The sequence below is a fragment of the Guyanagaster necrorhizus genome (genome assembly GCF_019112545.1).
Source record: "Guyanagaster necrorhizus MCA 3950 unplaced genomic scaffold BT62scaffold_17, whole genome shotgun sequence".
Lineage (NCBI taxonomy): Eukaryota > Fungi > Basidiomycota > Agaricomycetes > Agaricales > Physalacriaceae > Guyanagaster > Guyanagaster necrorhizus.
The window spans coordinates 881,293-900,431 of NW_025064896.1; the positions used below are offsets into that span (position 1 = coordinate 881,293).

The 19,139-nt window shown below is 47.8% G+C and overlaps 6 protein-coding genes and 1 non-coding gene across 7 annotated transcripts; 4 read left to right on the forward strand and 3 right to left on the reverse strand.

The window, feature by feature from the left end:
• The first annotated feature begins 328 nt into the window (after positions 1-328).
• On the forward strand, positions 329-4,535 carry BT62DRAFT_951845 (L-aminoadipate-semialdehyde dehydrogenase). The gene is made up of 18 exons (XM_043188206.1): positions 329-526; positions 576-1,035; positions 1,082-1,203; positions 1,260-1,395; positions 1,453-1,530; positions 1,586-1,651; positions 1,708-1,860; positions 1,914-2,052; positions 2,097-2,144; positions 2,193-2,373; positions 2,423-2,502; positions 2,557-2,799; positions 2,856-2,883; positions 2,937-3,096; positions 3,151-3,417; positions 3,476-3,798; positions 3,853-4,180; positions 4,238-4,535. Exons 1-18 carry the CDS (start codon positions 393-395, stop codon positions 4,400-4,402), a joined length of 3,111 nt encoding a protein of 1,036 aa, XP_043038289.1. The 5' UTR covers positions 329-392; the 3' UTR covers positions 4,403-4,535.
• An 861-nt stretch (positions 4,536-5,396) lies between these two features.
• On the forward strand, positions 5,397-5,487 carry BT62DRAFT_t121. The gene has a single exon. It is a non-coding gene; the product is annotated as a tRNA-Ser (tRNA).
• A 1,602-nt stretch (positions 5,488-7,089) lies between these two features.
• Positions 7,090-9,873, forward strand: BT62DRAFT_933845 (uncharacterized protein). The gene is made up of 3 exons (XM_043186624.1): positions 7,090-7,822; positions 7,877-8,929; positions 8,987-9,873. The coding sequence occupies exons 1-3, from the start codon at positions 7,108-7,110 to the stop codon at positions 9,724-9,726; spliced, it is 2,508 nt and encodes an 835-aa protein (XP_043038290.1). The 5' UTR covers positions 7,090-7,107; the 3' UTR covers positions 9,727-9,873.
• Positions 9,874-9,949: 76 nt separating this feature from the next.
• On the forward strand, positions 9,950-10,700 carry BT62DRAFT_1007816 (uncharacterized protein; the record flags this gene model as incomplete). The annotated part of the gene is made up of 3 exons (XM_043177385.1): positions 9,950-10,021; positions 10,070-10,321; positions 10,383-10,700. 3 exons carry the CDS (start codon positions 9,950-9,952, stop codon positions 10,698-10,700), a joined length of 642 nt encoding a protein of 213 aa, XP_043038291.1.
• Positions 10,701-11,373: 673 nt separating this feature from the next.
• BT62DRAFT_1007817 (uncharacterized protein) lies at positions 11,374-12,572 on the reverse strand (the record flags this gene model as incomplete). The annotated part of the gene is made up of 6 exons (XM_043177386.1): positions 11,374-11,601; positions 11,655-11,855; positions 11,902-11,952; positions 12,080-12,196; positions 12,256-12,403; positions 12,457-12,572. 6 exons carry the CDS (start codon positions 12,570-12,572, stop codon positions 11,374-11,376), a joined length of 861 nt encoding a protein of 286 aa, XP_043038292.1.
• Positions 12,573-12,629: 57 nt separating this feature from the next.
• BT62DRAFT_933846 (uncharacterized protein) lies at positions 12,630-15,389 on the reverse strand. The gene is made up of 13 exons (XM_043186625.1): positions 15,051-15,389; positions 14,787-15,000; positions 14,640-14,737; positions 14,402-14,591; positions 14,270-14,349; positions 14,093-14,208; positions 14,013-14,033; positions 13,745-13,959; positions 13,635-13,699; positions 13,538-13,573; positions 13,080-13,481; positions 13,012-13,029; positions 12,630-12,752 (listed from the first exon to the last, which is right to left on the reverse strand). Exons 1-12 carry the CDS (start codon positions 15,329-15,331, stop codon positions 13,014-13,016), a joined length of 1,734 nt encoding a protein of 577 aa, XP_043038293.1. The 5' UTR covers positions 15,332-15,389; the 3' UTR covers positions 12,630-12,752; positions 13,012-13,013.
• A 1,478-nt stretch (positions 15,390-16,867) lies between these two features.
• On the reverse strand, positions 16,868-17,796 carry BT62DRAFT_227969 (uncharacterized protein). Its single transcript, XM_043180135.1, has 6 exons — positions 17,747-17,796; positions 17,531-17,699; positions 17,411-17,480; positions 17,224-17,352; positions 16,968-17,174; positions 16,868-16,913 (listed from the first exon to the last, which is right to left on the reverse strand). The coding sequence occupies exons 2-5, from the start codon at positions 17,634-17,636 to the stop codon at positions 16,991-16,993; spliced, it is 489 nt and encodes a 162-aa protein (XP_043038294.1). The 5' UTR covers positions 17,637-17,699; positions 17,747-17,796; the 3' UTR covers positions 16,868-16,913; positions 16,968-16,990.
• Between the last annotated feature and the right edge of the window lie 1,343 nt (positions 17,797-19,139).

A 19,139-nucleotide genomic window follows, 5' to 3' on the forward strand; every position in this document is an offset into this window, starting at 1 on the left:
AAGCGAACCTAGGAAGACAAGGACTTCGAAGAGACTATTTATACGTCGTTTCGCATGTATCTCCTTTTTCCTTTTTGCTTCTGAACGGTGCTGAAGCAACCCGGCCCGAAATGTGGAGCATAGGTGGGCATATGACCAAGAACAATGTGGGGAAGCTGGGGAAGACTAGATCGCTATGTGGCTGTGCTTGTCATCATGCGATCATCTCTCCTACCGTGTTTTATATTTGGATCATGGCCATCCTTACTCCGACTCCAAATGAGAGGACAAGTGAGACGGTAAACGATCCGAACGCGGACCGCTACTGGCCGGATTCCCTTGCGTAGAACCCTCGTCAGTATTTGAAGCAGCCTTCTACTCAGGCTGTGGTATCCATCTCCCTTGTTACCATTATGCCTGCAGTAACCTTCAAAGCCAAATCCATCACAGAACTTGTCGCAATCCGTGCGCGAGACCAGCCGAATGATCCTGCTATCTATACGGGGTCACCTGAGGATGGTTTCGCCGTAGTACTGCGCTCGCTCACGTACCTTTTGAATTTCTTTCTCCGTTGAATCGCGCTAACTCTCGTGTAGCTTTTCCCAAATCCAGTCCGCCGTCGACCGTCTTGCATGGCATTACTACACCGTCGGCCTCGCGTCAAAGACAGCCCCAGGCGAAGTACCTCCCGCGCAGACCATTGCAGTCTTGACAAGTACAGCGATCGACGAATCCCTCCTAGAGATGGCCCTCGCAAAGCTTGGTCTGACCGCCCTTCTTCTTTCAGTGAACAACTCTGTTCCGGCAGTAGCGCATCTCACCAAGCTCACCAACGCCACTCACCTCATCTATGGCACGAAATTCATCCAAGAAGCGCACGACGCGCAGAGACTCCTTCGTAACCAAGGATACTCTGTAGAGCTCGTCGAAGATAAGCGCTTCCCTTTATGGGGTTCCGAGGGCGTTGAGAGCACCAAGATCAAACCGTTCCCAGCCGTTCTGACACCAGAACAGGAAACCAAACGACCTGCCGTCATCCTTCACTCTTCTGGCTCAGTGAGTCCTCTCCTATCGTTTGCCCGACTTGACCCCTTATTTGCAGACTGGATTCCCAAAACCAGTTCGCATCACCCACTACGGTCTCATCGCGAATGTCGCGTTGAACCAGAACAAGCCAGGATTCAGTACATTGCCAGTATTCCATGGATACGGTCATTTTGCTGTGTCGGTTTCTTACTTTTTGTTCCATCGGAGAAAAAAGCTGACTTGCCGATGCCTAGATTCCGATGCATCTACCCTGGTCAACCGCTGACGCTCTTCCCGCCTCATCTACCCCTAACATCCAGCAACATATGTGCCGTACTCGCTGCATCACCGCCTATCCGACAATGTTATGCGGTACCATACGTTATCAAGGTGCTTTCTTTTCCATTCACGTTCCTGTAGGGCTTGCACTCATGGAAATCTTTGTAGCTTCTCGCGGAAACACCTGAAGGCGTCAACGCCCTAGCCAGTTTCGATATTGTCGGATATGCAGGTGCCCCTCTGCCCGTAAGATCATCATTTGTCCCTTCTGCTTCCCTTTCGTTATCATCTTTACAACCAGGATGATCTTGGTGACAGACTCGTCCAAGCAGGAGTGAACTTACTCAGCATCTACGGAACAACAGAGGTAAAGAATAGTGTTCAACGTTCCTCCCATTGATAAACCTGACTCACCTAATGCAGACCGGATCTCTGATGAATTCTAACCGTGACTTCTCGACGGACAAACTCTGGAACTGGACTCGCCCTCTCCTCGGTTCAGCCAACTATCTCGTTTGGGAACCACAAGGCGGCGATACCTTTGAAGTTATCGTCAAGGACGGGTATCCTCCAAAGGTATGTCAGTCCATTCCCCAAATATTTGGGTGTGCAATCTCAGGCCTTCTTAGATCGAGACTAACCGCCCCGACGGATCCTACGCGACCAAGGATCTCTTCCTCCGACATCCTGAGCGCAAAGACTTGTATAAGTACATCGGACGTCTCGACGACACGCTTGTACATATCCTCGGGGAGAAGACCAACCCCGGTAAGCATCCTCCTAGGCGTTCTACTCCAGCTGACGAGCGACAGTCCCCATGGAACTCTGTATCCGAGGAAACAGCCCATACGTCGCAGAAGGTAGTACCAATATCCCTCATAGCGTTTTATCTATTAATGTCTTCCCAGCCATCGTCTTCGGGGCCGGGAAACCCCAAACGGGGTGCCTGATCCTCCCTTCCGACCTCGCTAATGAAGAAGGCCTCTCCCAGGATGAGCTCATGTCCAAAGTCTGGCCCGTCATCGAACAAGCCAACGCTGAAGCACCAACCCATTCGCGGTTGCTACCCGAGATGGTTGAGTTCTTGCCGTACGTCCATATACCGTGTTCGAGACGAAAACTGATGGAAAGAACACAGGTATGATACAGCTATCCCGGTAGCCACCAAGATGAGTATACTCCGATCGGCGTGTTATTCGAAGTTCAAGGACCTCATAGGTATGGCCCTCGCTTCGATACCGGCCCATGCGTCATGGATTTACTGGTTTTCAGAAAACATCTACGCTCGGTTCGACCAAACTGACTTCGAGGTGGAGAAGAAGACACTACCACGAGAGGAGCTGGAGGCATACATCTTTGATACCATTGCCAAAGCTCTTGGCCCCAATCGGTCAGCGAAGCTTGATAGAAAAGTAGATCTCTTCGCATTTGGAGTAGACTCGTTACAGGCGACGAGGATTCGGAATAGCTTTCAGAAGGAGCTGGAATTGGAGACTCATAACCTTAGACAAACAGGTAAGAGAGGCCATTCTGCTTCCAGACGAATGAAAGACTCTCAACTGCTTCGTTAGTGGTGTATGAGCATCCGTCGGTGGAGAAGTGCGTCCATTTTTCATCCTTGAACTGTGGGACTGACCTCGATGCTTTTCCAGACTTGCGGATTACATCCTGCGACTACAAAGCGGTGTTACTCAAGTAGACAATGGGTGCGAAGCCGTGATGCTAGCACTGCTCGATAAATGGGGTGCCAAGGTTGGCACACATACGGCCAGAGCTAATGCTCCACCAAAGCCTACCGACAGACGTGTAATCGTAAGCCCAGATTCCTTGCACCTCAAAATAAAGACTCACTCTACTCACGCATAGCTCCTCACCGGCGCAACGGGATCCCTCGGTGCACACATTCTTTCTCAGTTAACAGCATCCTTTTCCGTTGGAAAGGTCGTCTGTCTGTCTCGCGCCAAGTCTCACGCGGAATCTCTGGAGCGTGTCAGAGCGTCGGTCGCTGCCCGGAAAGTTTCCGTCGACGAAACCAAGGTCACGTCGTACGGAGCAAACGCCAACGAACCTCTCCTCGGGTTGACAGCAGAAGAGTACGGCGCACTACGAGATGAGGTGACGGACGTTATCCACGTACGTTACAACCTCATCCTCCTTCCGTGTCGTGGTATTTACCGTGGACTGAAAACAGAACGCCTGGCCTGTGAATTTCGTGCTCAACATCGAGTCCTATGACACGCATATCGGAGGCGCGGTGAATCTCATCAACTTGTGCCTTGAGTCTCCCTTCTCCGAGCCTGCCTCGTTCGCGTTCAGCTCGTCCGTCAGCTGTAGGCAAGGGTCCCAGGACGAGACATGTTCGGAGGGCTTTTCTCCTGCACCGTCGACGGCTGCAGGAACGGGTTACGCGCAGAGCAAGTGGGTCGTGGAGAAGCTGTGTGAGCGCGCAACGGAGAAGAGTAGGGTGCCCGTGTCGGTTCTGCGGATAGGCCAGATGGTCGGGGATTCTGTGCAGTAGGTGGTCTCGTCCTTGAGAGAAGAGCATATGTTGATTTCTTCCTTTTTAAGTGGCGTGTGGAACGAAACGGAGGCATGGCCATTGATGTTCAAGAGTGCGAATACTGTGGGCGCGCTTCCTGTGGTTGACGAACACCCTTCGTGGCTCCCTGTAGATTTCGCAGGGAAAAGTATAGCAGAGGTCGTATTGAGTACGACGAAGCCTGCCACGGCTGTGTACCACATCGTGAATCCCAACACGTCGGCTCATTGGAAGGATATTCTCGCTGGACTGGAAGCTTCTGGTGTGAGCTTCGAGCGTGTGGATAAGAACGAGTGGGTGGAGAGGCTAGCCAAGTCTGATGCGGATGGGAAGAAGAATCCGGTTATCAAGCTGTTGGTGAGTACCGTTGTTGGTGAGTGGTGACAGGTTGGTTGCTCACAAATTGTGCGGCAGCCTTTCTTCCGAATGAGATATGGACCATCCCATAGAGCGCCGATGGTGTTCTTGACAGAGATAACGACCAAAATCACACCTACTTTGAAACAGGCACCGGTCGTTGATAGAGAGCTTGTGGCAAAATGGGTGGCACACTGGCGAACCACCGGATTTATCAACTAATTCTAAAGAAAAGAGAGCAAGAATGTGTAAGATATAGAGAAGCTCTCTGTAGAGAATTGAGTATGTACCTCGTTTTGAGCTGCTCCTTCCATAGAGTGAAAATAGGTTCTCTCAACGAAGTGGAAATGCAGATCCGTCATCTTCCGATGAAGATTGCAGCGTCCGTAGTGATCCAAGCCTGAGAGACATGAAAAAGGATCACTGACAATGATGTTCCAAACAGCGAGCTAGAGACCGCACCGAGGAACGGCGTTTCTATAGCCAATTATTTGGGAGCAGTACTACCAAGGCACCAGCATATCAAAGCTAAGGATAGATAGCTCGCGAAAATGGTTCTGTGTTCAATTACCGGATAAGGATCTCTTCTGTCTTCTAAAAGGCCTCCCTGATGCGATACCAGTCCCGAACATACAGATTGAACGCATGTCTGTATATTCTTTCTTCGGCGATATATTCTTCGTCTCGATGAAATTGAGTGTTGTGGTTATCTGACGAGAGTTGAAGACGAGGTATCTACATAACGCGAGGCAGTGGAACGAGAGCTGGAAAGACATGCAACGGCGGAGGCATTTAGATTGACTGATCCTAACGGATACCGATGAGAAGTATCTCTCGATAACTACAGTAATACACTCACCAGCAACCTGGGACCATATGAGACTCTCAAGCTCTTACTGAGTAACTCCACAACCTCAGCATGTTCGTTATCCTCAAGCTCCTCACGACACGTAAACTTGATTTTCATAATACCTTAGACGCGTCGGACTGGGACCACACAACGACGCTTGAACGTCTTTGGGGTCTTCGCTCTTGGAAAGATGATGACGGCATGCATAGATGGTAGCTGAGCCAAATCCATACTGATATCGACTTGGGGTGAAATCGGGATCGGTTGGTCGAGGAGGAGGATAAAGGCTTGGCATACATCGAAAGAAGTGCAAAATAGATAACTGATGATGAGGAATAACATGATAATAAATTAAGTGACATCAACGGCACTATAGCCAAGTGGTTAAGGCGACAGATTAGAATTTACATTCATCTGTTACTCTCTGAGTGCGCAGGTTCAAATCCTGCTGGTGTCGTTGAATGCGATATGTTAACTTTCTTTTTCCAGCTTAAATTGTCTGAAATCCGGATTGAAGATTCCGAGCCTTCATGAACTGAAAACTGTAGGCCAACTCATAGGTCACAGTTAATGTTTCAGTGATTAGCAAATATGGAAGCTTCCTTCTTTTTGTTTTACCAATCATAGTCGTCCTTAATCGATGATCTCGAACGCTCTTCGCAACACTGGTTCTTTCATTATGTTATCCTATGAAAGTACTTAGCATTGTAGATGTGATTACTAGATGATGTCTTTTGTCAAATCCGTCTGCTTATGTTTCATATAATGTTTTTAAGATTGCTGGCAACCGACACGACAACGTGAATACTGACATCCATCACCAACTTTGTGTCTTGCTTTTGGTCCTGACGCTGCGAGTTAGTCGACACTTACAGTCATAGAGACAAAGGATATTGTTCAAATCAACATATATGATATAAGTTTGCTCTGAAATTTGCCTAAGCCTGCAAGGAAATTCAGAACGAAGGAAAATCGGTGTCAGAGTGAAAGAACCAATGTTCGGGCCTGTCTCAGTGATAGCAGCAACTGGACAATCATTGACCTTATTGCGCAAATAAACGGGAAGGGCATCGGTGCTAGGGACCCTGGCTCCAAGATGGACCGAGATGCAGGCGAGGGAGCACGGCCAGAGTGCAGGATATCAATAATATGGCCAATCGACTCCTCGGGTGATAAAAAAATGAATCCCGGTTCTGAACCCAAGAAAACATGCACCTTCAGACGATAGCCCCGCAGTCTCGGTAACTGCAGCATTAGGCATTATTCAAGGTAAACCTGATTCAAGTCATTGCCGAGAATAAGCGTATTGAAGAGGACTTAAACAGGGGAACCCTCGAGAAGTGATAGCGGTTTCATTTCAGAGCGCACTTCACTACACAGCGCAGCGTTCCCTCCAATGATACACGCATGTTAGTCAATGATACGCGCCAGAGGTCCACCGTGCATACAGGCTAATGCACATGGGAAAAGAGACAACTAGAAGGTACAGATGGGAAGCAAGATGTCCACAAAAAACGTGTTTCGGGGTACGGATCGTGCATATAATGAGATCAATATCTTCCAAGGACAAGTCTTCGTTAACCGAACAAACGTCAGAAAAGGAAGAACAATGGGCCGCGGTACTCAGTAATTCCAAGTCGAATTGCCTATGGAATTTGATACAGCCGTGAACAACAAAAAAAGAACCAGAAGAACGCAATTCAACGCCACACGGTCATAACATATACACCGAAATTTGTAGAAGAGATCTCATTTCATTGGTCGATGTGCCGATGATGAACAGCGTTGAAAAGACAAGGCCAGAAAATTTTCTACAGTCTTACCTCTGCTCAACAAATTATGGACGTATCTTGGGCAGCACTGTGATCGTAACAAGTATCTGATTCATCGTTCAATGTTTGGAGGCGAAATACCAACGGAAGAAGACATTGCAAATTGCACCGCCAAAGAAGGACGCGGGCGTGTGTTGCCACACGACCACGTGCCTTCGACAGGTTCACTTTGATCGACCATTGTCCTTTTCTGCACAGATAAATACTGCGTCAAAATGGTTGTCGCTGCATTCTTTCTCGGTGCTATGTCAGTTTCTGACCTTACTGGTGCTCGTTCTCCGTCTCTGGATGACCCTAACCCCTCGTCTAATGTCCCCTTCACGCCCAAGAATGGTGCACCATCCACTTCTGCTAACGACCACGAAACCAAACCAAAGACGACCCCGTACAATTTCGGCGCTGGGAGCCACCGCGCTTTCCATATGAAGTACGAGCGAAAGGACTACGACAACTTCATCAGGGAGGACCTTGAATCCCGCGTATTCATTCCCTCCGATGACTTTCTTCGTGTCATCCTTCACCTTCCCCGGGATTGGAGACAGGATTCCACCATTTCTGCTCTCATTAATAAGGTGAAAGCAGATGAACAGTGGAAGGCACTGTGGAATGACTACAAGGCCGAATGCAGGACCAAGGACGAAACGAATTTGTATCACCCGCACAACAGTTTGTGCAATAGGGCGCTCGCTTTGATCAAGGACAGCACACGCTCGGGCCCTGATATTGGTTTCTACCGACAGGACCCTCAGCCTGTCAAAGGGAGCAACGCCGACCTTAAACCGGATGCGATTACTCTCCTGCTGTCTCTATTCAACAGCTCCCAGAACAACATCGAAGACATCAAAACCGGAGGCCCGAAGAACAATATCGGGTGGCCGCAGCTTTTGCAGTGGCTTGAATTCAAATTAAGCTTTACTACCCTGGATAATGGTCGATACGCCACTCGAGTCCTCACAGCAGGTAAGTTTTTGTGCTCTTTGATGTATATAATTTTGCTGACGCGTTACTTATCAGACAAGAAGGATCCGATGGGAAAGCCTTCTCGTCAGAAGCCATATATGCTCCCTGGAGATCCGGAGGGTGTCGGTGTGGTGGCGGGACAGAAACGTAAATCCGACGTAGCCCCGCGAGACTCGCGATCTGGAAAAAAGGTTTCCCGGGCATCGAAGAAGCAAGATGCTGCTGCAAGGAGCCGAATGCAGGAGGAGACCGAGTCTGAGCGTCTGCGCGAAATATGGAAAGGCAAGGACGATAAGAACAAGGAGGACCCCCGACTACAGTGTGCGCGCTACGCGATGGAGGTGTTGTCTAGTGCTGGGTTCAGGACGCACAGCATCGGTGCCTTGATTGGCGGTACTCACCTTCAGATGCTCTACTATGATCGCTCCTCAATCATCGTATCGCAAGAAATCGACATGGATAATGATCCAGATTCTTTCATTGCTATGCTGATCGGATTGCACGGGCTCACACTCGAAAAGAACGGCATCCACAGTATCATTGAAGACCCGTTCCTTAGCGACTACGCAGAATACACAAAGGAGCATCAGGACGACACCGCGACGCTGTTCGAAGGGAGGAAGCTGACGCTAAAGAAGTCAGACGGTACTCCCGTGGTCTTGACGCTTGGAAAGATCATCTTCCGACAGCCTGGGATTATTGGCCGGGATACGTGCGTCGTCGAGGCGACGGCTGAGGGTTACGAAGAGTGGAAGGGGATGGAGACGATCGTCAAAATTAGCTGGCAAGCTAAATCGCGTCCCTCGGAGAAGGATTTCATGAACGACGTGAAGAACGCGGTGGACAAGATGTCCAAAGACGGTGCACCACATCATTGGGTCGCCAACCATCTTCCCAATATTCTATTGTCCCAGGACTTCGAGATGGCGGAAGATTCGCCACAGGCGAGACTCAAGGAGTACTTTGACGCTGTCAGCTATGCAGATGGAGGTTCATTTAATTATGAGGAGCGGGTGTGCCGTATCATGGTGCAGGAGAGGCTTTATTCAATTACGAGTCTCCGCGAGCCTCGCCAGTATGCTCAAGGAATATTTGATATATTACAAGGTCTGTCTTTCCTACCATCTGATATCATCCAGCTCGTTAAACTCGACATGCTTGTAGTCCACAAATGGGTATATGACCACGCGAAAATCATCCACCGGGATATCAGCATGACGAACCTTATGTGGCGGAAGAGGAACGGCGTCATTTGCGGGGTGTTGAACGACTTCGATTTGTCTTCCTACCGTGATCGTGAAAGTGCGTCGGCTCTACGTCGTACGGGAACGGGACCGTACTATGCATGCGATCTCCTCGAAGACAATCCTCCCGTTCATATTTATCGCCACGACGTTGAATCTATGTTCAACGTCCTTGTCCTTCTTTTCTGCCGTTACAAGATTCAGGAGACTCCAGCTCTAGAAGGCAAAGACCAGCTTGTGCATGTACACGTCCTTCCGTTCGAGAGCTGGTATGATATGTCGTACTCACAACTTTACAAGGAGAAGTTTCAATTCTTCAATGCGCCGACGAAAAACCTCGACAAGCTTCTCCCAGTTTCTATCAGCTTCTCTGATTTCAAACCCTGGCTCAGTATGTGCTATCATCTGATCAAGCAAGGCTTTTCCGACAGAAACCATTACCTCTCGCCTGGGTACAGCAGTCCAAATGATCTGTTTGCTCAATTCAAATCTCCCAGAATATCAGAATCAGCAGCCACGGTCCCCAAAAAGTTCGACGACGCAACCCTAGGAGGTTTTGTTGACTATTCGACATTCTTTACGGTGATGCGCACATTTGCGGCCCAACCTCTAATCATCAAATATGATCCAAATGTGACGAAAGCAGAGTCTCAGATTTGACGCTGCGAGGGATCTTGAAGAGAAGATGTAGGATTTTGGTCGCGACGAGCAGCAAGTGGCAAGTGCTAACTAGTACAGTGTTATGTATAATAATGTCTCCCCAGTCAGACCAGGGCAACCAGTAGTAACAATTTGAAAGAATCCCACACCAAAGGAAGAAGTAAAAGCTGCAGATGATAGGAGCTGTTTCGATTGCCAACCAACTTCACCTCGTTAGGCCATGATGCCACTTAGAGATCCTGCTACTCCTGTTGAACCATCCTTTAAAGCGAAAGAAGTGCTTGAGCGGCCAAGAGTACGAATGCATTTTGTCCATTTACACTCATCTCTAATGCATCCATAGAGATGGACTGGTTCTGGGAAGAAGACGAATGCTTTAAAAACACTTCCAAGTAAATACGTAGTCACTGATCTGACCTGCTACCCGCCTCTCTTCCAATACGGGTTTGGCCCCACTTATCAGCGGCTCCTCGACTATGCGCTTCAGCACAACCTCGTGGAGGTACCAGAAAACCGGGAGAATGAAGATCCTCAAGACATCAGAGGGGGACTCATTATATACGCCTTAATTGGTGTAATGCAATATTTCCAACGTGTCTGTCGCCTACCACTCACATTCCTGAATCCTATCCTGCTGGACTACACTGCTACCTGAGGACATGTATGATTTATCGTATCTAAACACGATTGCCACATCCACATCTTCACGCATTCACTGGTCAATCTCCCAAATTGACACCGCCCGCCAGTCAAATCATGTTGGAAAATACAGCAAAGCACAGTTCGGAGCGATCTTCCAGAAATTGGAGTCAACCGTTCTTCCCTCAGTATCTCTCACCCGACGTTCCCAAAGTCCGCATACGATGCATGCACCCCGACTGCGACGCCGAGCTAGACTCTCTCAATGCTACCCAGAAACCACTGCGTCCCCATGCCGCCTTTTGTTTGGTGCCCTTGCTTTGGATGCGATGTAGTCACGCAGATGCCTGACTATCTGAGAATGCACTTTAAGGAGACAGAGCATCTCCCTGAGATGACATTCCAGTGTAATCAGTGTGGGGGAGACGCGATTAGTTGAACAAGCATGCGATGAAAGGGAAATGTAGTAGAGATGACAAAGGCTCGTTCAAGGAGGAAGAGGAGTTTTAAGACTGTGATTATTCTGCCATGGACCGTTGAACTTTGTAAAATGTTGCTATTCTCCGGTGGGTGTGAAAAACAACATGAAACTGACACTTGTTTCGTCAAAGTGAAGCTGTCCAATGGCCTATCGTCAGCGCCTCCACTCCTGCCTGAAGATCCTAGAATGAGCCGGTTTTCATCCTGTATCTCCATGCATGCGGGTCGGCCATCTCTGGCAAGTGATGAGGGAGCAGGGGAACAGATTTGCATCAGAGCAGGAGCCATTGGAACGAAAGTTAATGACAATGTTTACGCCTAAAAGAGAGGAAACAGACACTAGGTATCATTACGAGCTTCGCAAAAGCATTTTGAAGACGTTTCTGGCTCAAATAGCGGGCGCACAATCGTCTTCATAAAGTCAGTCTCGCATTCATGTTAGTTAGTGCTCTACAAGATACGCAATACATCCTTTAACCGAGTGTCATGCTACGCCATTGGCCAGTCCATAAATGCGCCCTGCATGAATCAAAAGAAACTTATGTTTCCTGAATCCACTGCAGCGACGACTACGGTTTTCTTCCCTGCCCTAAGCGTGACAAAGAGATTTAGTCGGCGCGCAGGTGGTCCCAGGTTGTGATGTAGGAAGGGCAGAACTGCTCGCCACCAGGAGAGGGGTAGGTGCTGGACGAGATGGAGGTGACCTTTTTGGCAAAGGTATAGGCAATTCGGGTTATCATCCATGCTGAGGAGAGGCTGAAAAAAAAACAAACCATAATTTTTATCATGATAGAGCCAACGGCTTATACCAGAGGTTTCCACCAGTTGAAGGTAGATGTGAAGAGTTTGAGTATCCAGCTGGAGAGAGTTGACCGGATTTGCTCAAAAATAGAAGATCTTGGCTGTCCAAGTTGGCCCATCTTCACAAAAGGTGCTGCCGCCGGATATTCTGACGTAGGTGGTACGGTCCTAGTGACAACGTATCCCAGTTGCCTGAGGTAGGAGTAAACCTACGATAGATCAGATCAGACAATAGGGCAGAATCAGTTTATGGACCTGATATTTCTCCAGGGTAACATCCTCTGTCCCAATCATTTCAGCGTATGCCTAATGGACACTCATTAGGGCTCCAGAAACGTCTTCCATTCCAGACAGGTCAATGTCAATCTCCTTCCAGCAGAAAAGGGAACCCGCTCAATCAGATAAATAGCCTCTTCTGAGAGTAACTCCATACGTTTTTGTAGGCCTTTCTTTGCCATCCACCGGACGTGACGCAGAATGACCCATACTTGAAAAGTGGGTTCCTCGGGCAACATGTACGGAGACACGTGCCAGGGATGGATGCCAAATCCTATAGCTTACTGTGAGAATGGTCAGCCAAGGAGATGGACAGAAAAATGTGTGACTCACCTGGAGATCGTCCGGGTCGCTCAACGCATCAAACATCGCATTTCGTGACCATTGCAAAATATGTTGCTGTAACCCACTCTCACCACCGGCAGCAGGTTCATGTTCTTTTTCACCGCGCTCGGGGATGACGGGGCGAGAAATTCCTGTCCTTGGATGCCGTTCAGCACAGACACTGTGTTACTGAGAATGAAGATGATGGACTTCAACTTGGTCCAGTCGAGGCCTTCATCCTCGTCTTCAGATGACTGTTCATGGGGATTATCATCGAGCTTTGGTGGAGGAGCTTCAGAACTAGGTTGCTCGAGTATGTCATCCATTACACAAAGCAGTTGACACTATGTAAAAGAGTTAATTCTAATGACCTCTCTTCATGTGGATCATTGGGTCTGGTTTACAAGACTAGTTATTCATTAACATCATCTACTTATCATGTCGACGTAAACTACAAATCGAATACATACCCTCTGTTTTTTAAAAAAAATTGGGACAGAAATCCTCTAAGAAAGTGATGCAAATTCATAGGACCTAATAGTATACACAGTTAGCTATCTCGTAGACTATAGGTATCAATCAGTAAGGTAAACGTAGTAGCATAGGCAAATACTCACCCTCACACAGCGTATCAATAAGTGGAAACGTGGTGAGGGTGCTCGATAGTTCGTATTCAATATATAATGTCCACCCCGACATAAAAGGGTATTGAGCTCGGCCGGCGGGATACGACGGAGCTCCTGCTTGGTAATCTAACAAAATCCCTCTCATACAAGCATTCCGCTAGAGTGACCATCAGTACTCGAACCATATGGACAGTGGACAGCACATACGCAATACTAGCTGTCTGGAGTGTAGAGAAAAATCCACAAATCATCGCTGAGACTGCAATGCGAGCAATAACCTTGTTCTTAGAAGGTGCCAGTGCGCCGAGCACACCAATCTGGATACCGAGAGAGCCAAGATTGGCAAACCCACAAAGCGCGTACGAAGCAATTGTATATCCTCGCTGCGAAAGTGCATTATCACTAGCCATCAATGTTTGGAGCTTCTCGTATGCAGAGAACTCATTTGCGACCAATTTTGTCGCAAGCAACTGGGAAACTTGAAGGATCTCGTCGCGGGGAACACCCAAGAAGAATGTGACAGGGTAGAATATGTAACCAATAATGAGTTGGAGAGTCAATTGGTCGATTCCAAATCCGTGACCGATCCACGTGAGAAGGCCGTTGATACTACAAGAGTGGACATGTTTAGGACGCCATATATATAATGTAGATTGTAGACGTACGCAGATACCAGAGATAGGACGGTAAGAACGTTAGTCCTTGGAGAAAGCCGTCAGGATATGTCTTTCTCGATAAGAAGATCTAGATGAAGAAGCTCACAGAATCTGGCCGGCGACTATGAGACCGAAAACAGCGCCCTGACTAAATGCATGAAGGGCGTTGCTCTGTGACACGATGAGCACAAACCAAGCAGATGTCATAATACATACCGGCGCATTCTCCTGGCTTTCGCCGCGATCAATGACAATGTTACCGCGAGTAACGGGCTCCTCGTGCTCCGGCATTCGAATCTTACTTATGGCAATGGATGCTGGGATACTCATCACAGAAGACGTCACTAAATTCTCCGGTGGGACCCCCAAGAAGATGTAAGCGGACATAACAGACCCAGCAATCGTTGCGAATCCAGAAGTCATTGTCAAGTCTGTTTCAGCATAGGATCAACGCGGGGAAAGAAGGAGAAAGTAAAGGACTCACGCAGCTCCGAATCCGTCATGACTAGATAGATATACGAAAATACGTTAGACAGACCAGACGATCTGCAATTAATCACGTACGGTCAACGTATGGTCTAACCAAACAAGCAGACTCCCCCTGACCAATCCATGGAGATGAAGCGGCCACAACTGCCTCAGCACCGGACACGTCCAATAATTTGAAGAAGAACCAGGCGCTGAGTAGAGAAGTGGAGTAGTTAGATTGACTGAAAGTAAAGACAAAGACACGATACATACAAGTTTTTAAGTATCCATTGCATTACCCCAAGGTAGTACATCATTTGCACAAATGCAACGAAAAAGATAATCGCGGCGAGCTGAACGTTAGATGAGTCAAAAACAACGTGAACTTGGACAACTTGGTCGTACGGTGTTCACGAAGAACCAACTTTTCGCTACAGTGTCAGCATCAAAGAAGAAGGTTGCACCAGCTTTGGATTGGCTGAGAAAATCAGCAGCCAGAGTCGCGATCCAGTTGAAGATCGAGAATCCGGCTCCACTCTTGAGCACAAAGAGAGCGATAGCCTGTTGCATGAACAAACCAACGATAACGGTAGGCCTGCACAGTAATGTAAGTAAAAGATATATATAATGACCCAGCACCTACCAGGGAATTGTGGAACGCGACTTTGACGAAAGCACAAAGCCGCATTGGAAGATGAACAATCCGAGGACAGAAATTGCACGATCGCCATAGTTGGAACCCTGGATTTTTCGTCAATGACCAATATACTGAAGGCCGGCTTAATCTCACATTCTCGAGTTTGAAACCAAAAGCAGAACCGAAGACAATGCCGAGGAGACACAACCAACCGATTGTCAGTCGTAAACCGCGGTTCAACCCGTACCATGGTTCTTGGATGAATGGCATCCATATTGCGCCGACAGGCTTCGATACAACACGGTTGGGAATAAACCGGAAAGCGATGACGAAGAGAAAGAACCAAGCAAAGAGTGTTTGGACAATCCTAAGCCCGGTCTCTAAAGAAACTGGATATTAAAGAGGGGAAGCACTTACCAGCGATGGCGTGTGGCTTCCAACACCGTAGCACTTATCCACCACCCCAAGATGACAATTGCAACCGCTCCTAGGATGGATGGGCGGAACCTCTGATAGAGAGTGGTAGTCTCATCTTCCTCCTTCTCCTTGGACATGGCAACCTCAGGATCTTTAGCAGCATGAAGCTTTTTCTCGTCGGAGGACATAGACGAGCTCGTTGTGTTGCGTATGGGGGTCTGATCTGAAGTGATCAAGGATGATTCATAGGGATGGACCTCGGTCGTCTGAGTGTCGGCCATTACAGAAAATGGCGAAGGGCGTCGCAGGGACAAGAAGCAAGCCCTATCCTCTTACAGCCATTTAAAGGAAGAAGTAGATTAGGGGCAGTTATTCAGCCGATATCTGACTCACACCTGTCTGCGGCTTCCTCAATGGATTCTCCAGAGGTATCTTGGCATTTGTACCCATAATCGTGCATTTTTCCGGCGACTTTGCTAAGATAGCTATTGGCCGATAAGAGTCAGATGGTTGAGACTGCTGTTTCTCCTCTAGCTCAAGTTCTGTGGATATCCCTCATAGCTAGAAAGTTGAGGCATCAGAGACATCCAGCATCCAAAATGAAATCGCTCACTATTTCACGGACTTGGTAAGGTCAACGCATTTGAAAGAAAAAGTCGACGTACCGCAGCCATCAGATTTTCTTGCTCCATCTCACCGCTCGTTTGCTTGAGGTCCTTTGTTTGGTATCCAATATCGCTGCAAGAGCCCACTTCGTAATGGGAAAAATCGTATTAATATCGAGCGAAAAGGGCGATGTACAGCCACATCAAGGCTCTCACCGCAATTATTCCTATTATTGTCTACAAAGTTGTCTTCAATTTCTAGGTGTCACCTGAATGAGTCCTTGTTTCAGCAGCTAGAGAATTGGATTGTGAATGACTGTCTACCTTGTTGCTAAATCTGAGACACATTCTCAGTTGGACTCATGACTGGAACATCTGGTTTCTGTTGAGGATGGTGGTTTCACAGCCACTGGGCCGACGGCTACTCCGTCGTTTGTTTCACATTATTTAAATTTTTGTATCGATCGTTACTGCTTTTTGGCTTTGTACCACCACCACCTATGTATCAGTTCACGAATATATGTTTGTTCAGCTATACCCACCACGTTCTTTATGCCTGCTGACATCTATTCCCAACAGTTTCTTTACACCGTCTCTACCTCTCAGTGACCTCATGCTAAACGAAATGTTCCCAGAGCTGCATGAATCCCAGAAATGGAATGTAACACTCTTCAAGATTGGAATTCAACCCAACAAAAGTTTCAGGAGACTCCAGCTCCAGAAGGCAAAGGCCAGCTTGGCATGTACACATCTTTTCATTCAAGAGCTAGTACGATATGTCGTACTCACAACTTTACAAGGAGAGGTTTCAATGCGCCGCCGAAAAACCTCGACAAACTTCTCCCAGTTTCTATCAGCTTCTCTGATTTCAAACCCTGGCGCATGGTCTGCTACAGTCTGATTAGTGAAGGCCTTTTCGCTGCAATCAGATACGAACGGAACCAATCAAATGGTCCGATTGCTCGAACATTGTTCCCTTCCGTAACGTCAAACTCAGAGGCCGCGTTCTCCGAAAAGTTCGACGACGCGACACTAGGAGGTTTTGTAGACTATCAAAGGTTCTTTAAGGTCATGTGCAAGTTTGCTGGCTAAGATCTAACCGTCAAATATAATCCAAATGGGAACCCATATAGTCCGCTTTGAATTCACAATGGCGAGGGCGGGTGGCTATCAGCGAGGATGTATTCTGGTCGTGACGGACAGGATGTAGCAGGTGCTAACTAGTACAGTGATATATGTATCTGAGAAGATATTGTCTCTAGAGAATTCCATAAAGGTCAACATGATTAAAAGACCTTTGAAAATCACACGCCTGATGATAAGGAAGTCCGGGTTTCAATCTGACTCTTGCATGACGCAGTCATGTCTATCTACAGCATCATCGGAATAGAGACTTTGTCGTGGCGATTTCTTCCAAAGTCTTGTCTTTGGTCTTATAGATGGTTGAGGGAGGTTAGTGTCTGTCGATAGGTCCAGGCTCGAGGGTCTTGCTCGGGTAATTAAATAAATGCACCAACTGCTGCCACGAAGGTCGTAACGACGAAGTGTGGATTGTGAGAAGCTCTTACAATACAAGTTTGCTCCGATGCTTGTGAAAGCCTGCGAATCCGACATCAAGGTAAAAAGAACCAACGCTCGGGGCTGCCCCAGTAATAGAAACACTATAGGTATATTGAAATGCCGATGCCAGTGCCATACTATCGGTCGATGGAAAGTCATAATCAATGAGACACTAGAGTAAGCGGACGAACACACATCTTATTGCGCAAATGAACAGGGAGAACCACGGTGCTGTACACCCATATTGTGCTGTTCACAATGAAGTCTTACGCAATTCGTCCGAGTAGAGACACAAACGGTAGGGGAGAGACTGACGAAAGATGACATACATATACAGCCCAAAGACCGTCATTCCCTTGCCGATGTTGTTATCTGAGCTAGAGAAATAGCGGATCATCAAAGCACAATAGGCCAGGCCCATGCACAATACGGCCAGGCCCAACTTCAGAAGCTTGACGCGGCCAAATCTATCCAAAAGATACAACTATAAATAAATTAGAATGATTGATTGCAGAACAGACGAAATGTTACTAGTTACTGCTAACAGAAGGTAAATTTGCGATGAGACCCACAGTCCCAAAGACGCCCGCTAACGGCGAGTACCGTTTGGCCATTCATACCCAACTGGTAGGGATCCGCACCGCATCCGTATCCATATACGACCGTTAAAAGCTTACGGGTCTCCCCGTACTGTATGGAGCATCAGTTGATAGTAGTCTCAAATTTCGTATTATCGCCTAGAAACACTGACACAAGGAAGAAGCCTCCGGCAAACCCACTAATATTAATATTGATTCCAGAAAGTGCAACCATAATTTGCACTGCGAACAATGAGAAGATAAGCGGTCAGTCGATAACTCCCATCGCAGCATTGCACTTTAGACCTCAATCAGGCTCCGTTGTCCTATAGAACCTGCGTCAGCCAATATAGGTACATATATCTGGGACTAATGCCAGTCATTTCAGCTAAGAGCCTTCATCCCCGGTGTCGGCTTTTGGGGTCCAAGTCAGCCTCGCAATCTGTCGATCCGAAACTGAGTTAGGACAATCTATGAAAATCGAAATATTTGCTCACAATAGTAGTTACATAGGCTCTGATACTCTTGACACAAAGGGCCCTCCATGTCGTCAGACTATACCCTTTATTTTCGACACATAAAGAGCATGTAGGCGGAAGCGCAGAAGGAGAATTTAATGGGTTCACGCATTAACGCTGACAGCAATAGATTTCTATGTTTAGTAGCATCGTGAAGACTGCAATCAGAAGACCGCTACAGAATCTCCGCCGCTTGCGAGCTTGTTAATGGGTGGTCGACCAGACGTAGTGCCACGTTAGCGGCGATGGTGCGATGTCGAGGCACGAAAGGTGCCATTGAATCGATATGTATTTACTTGAAGGGAAATGTGACGGCACCCGGTTCAGTATGGCCAGCCGACAGCTGAGTTACTCTAAAAGAGACCATCGCTATCTTTGACATACGAAGCCATGTCAAGCCTTTATGGATCCCGGAGCATGCTGATTATTTTTCCTTGGCACCGTCCTTCAGGTGCGTGTTCATCGTTCGCCGAGTCCCTTTATCTCCTGCTTGCGCCGATGATGCCCCCGGAAGGCTGGCAGCGCTTGGAACTCGTGTTTCCCAACTGGCAGGCCTTTGCTTCCGGCTTCATTGATCCTATGATGTTGGGACTATCTCCGATGCTCACCAACGGGCCTGATGGCCACAAGCCTGCGTTACATCACCGTGCACGCATGATTGCGTTTGCGCATTTCTTCAGTTATAATGCACCCATGAAGACCGGCTGTTTTTTGTAGAATCTGGGTCGTCAGACTTTTCTCAAACCTCGTGTCATGCCATCGGAAATTAAAGCATTGTTGCATAAAAGAACATGTGCATTTCGCTCCAAGCAGTAGCTTCTGAAAATT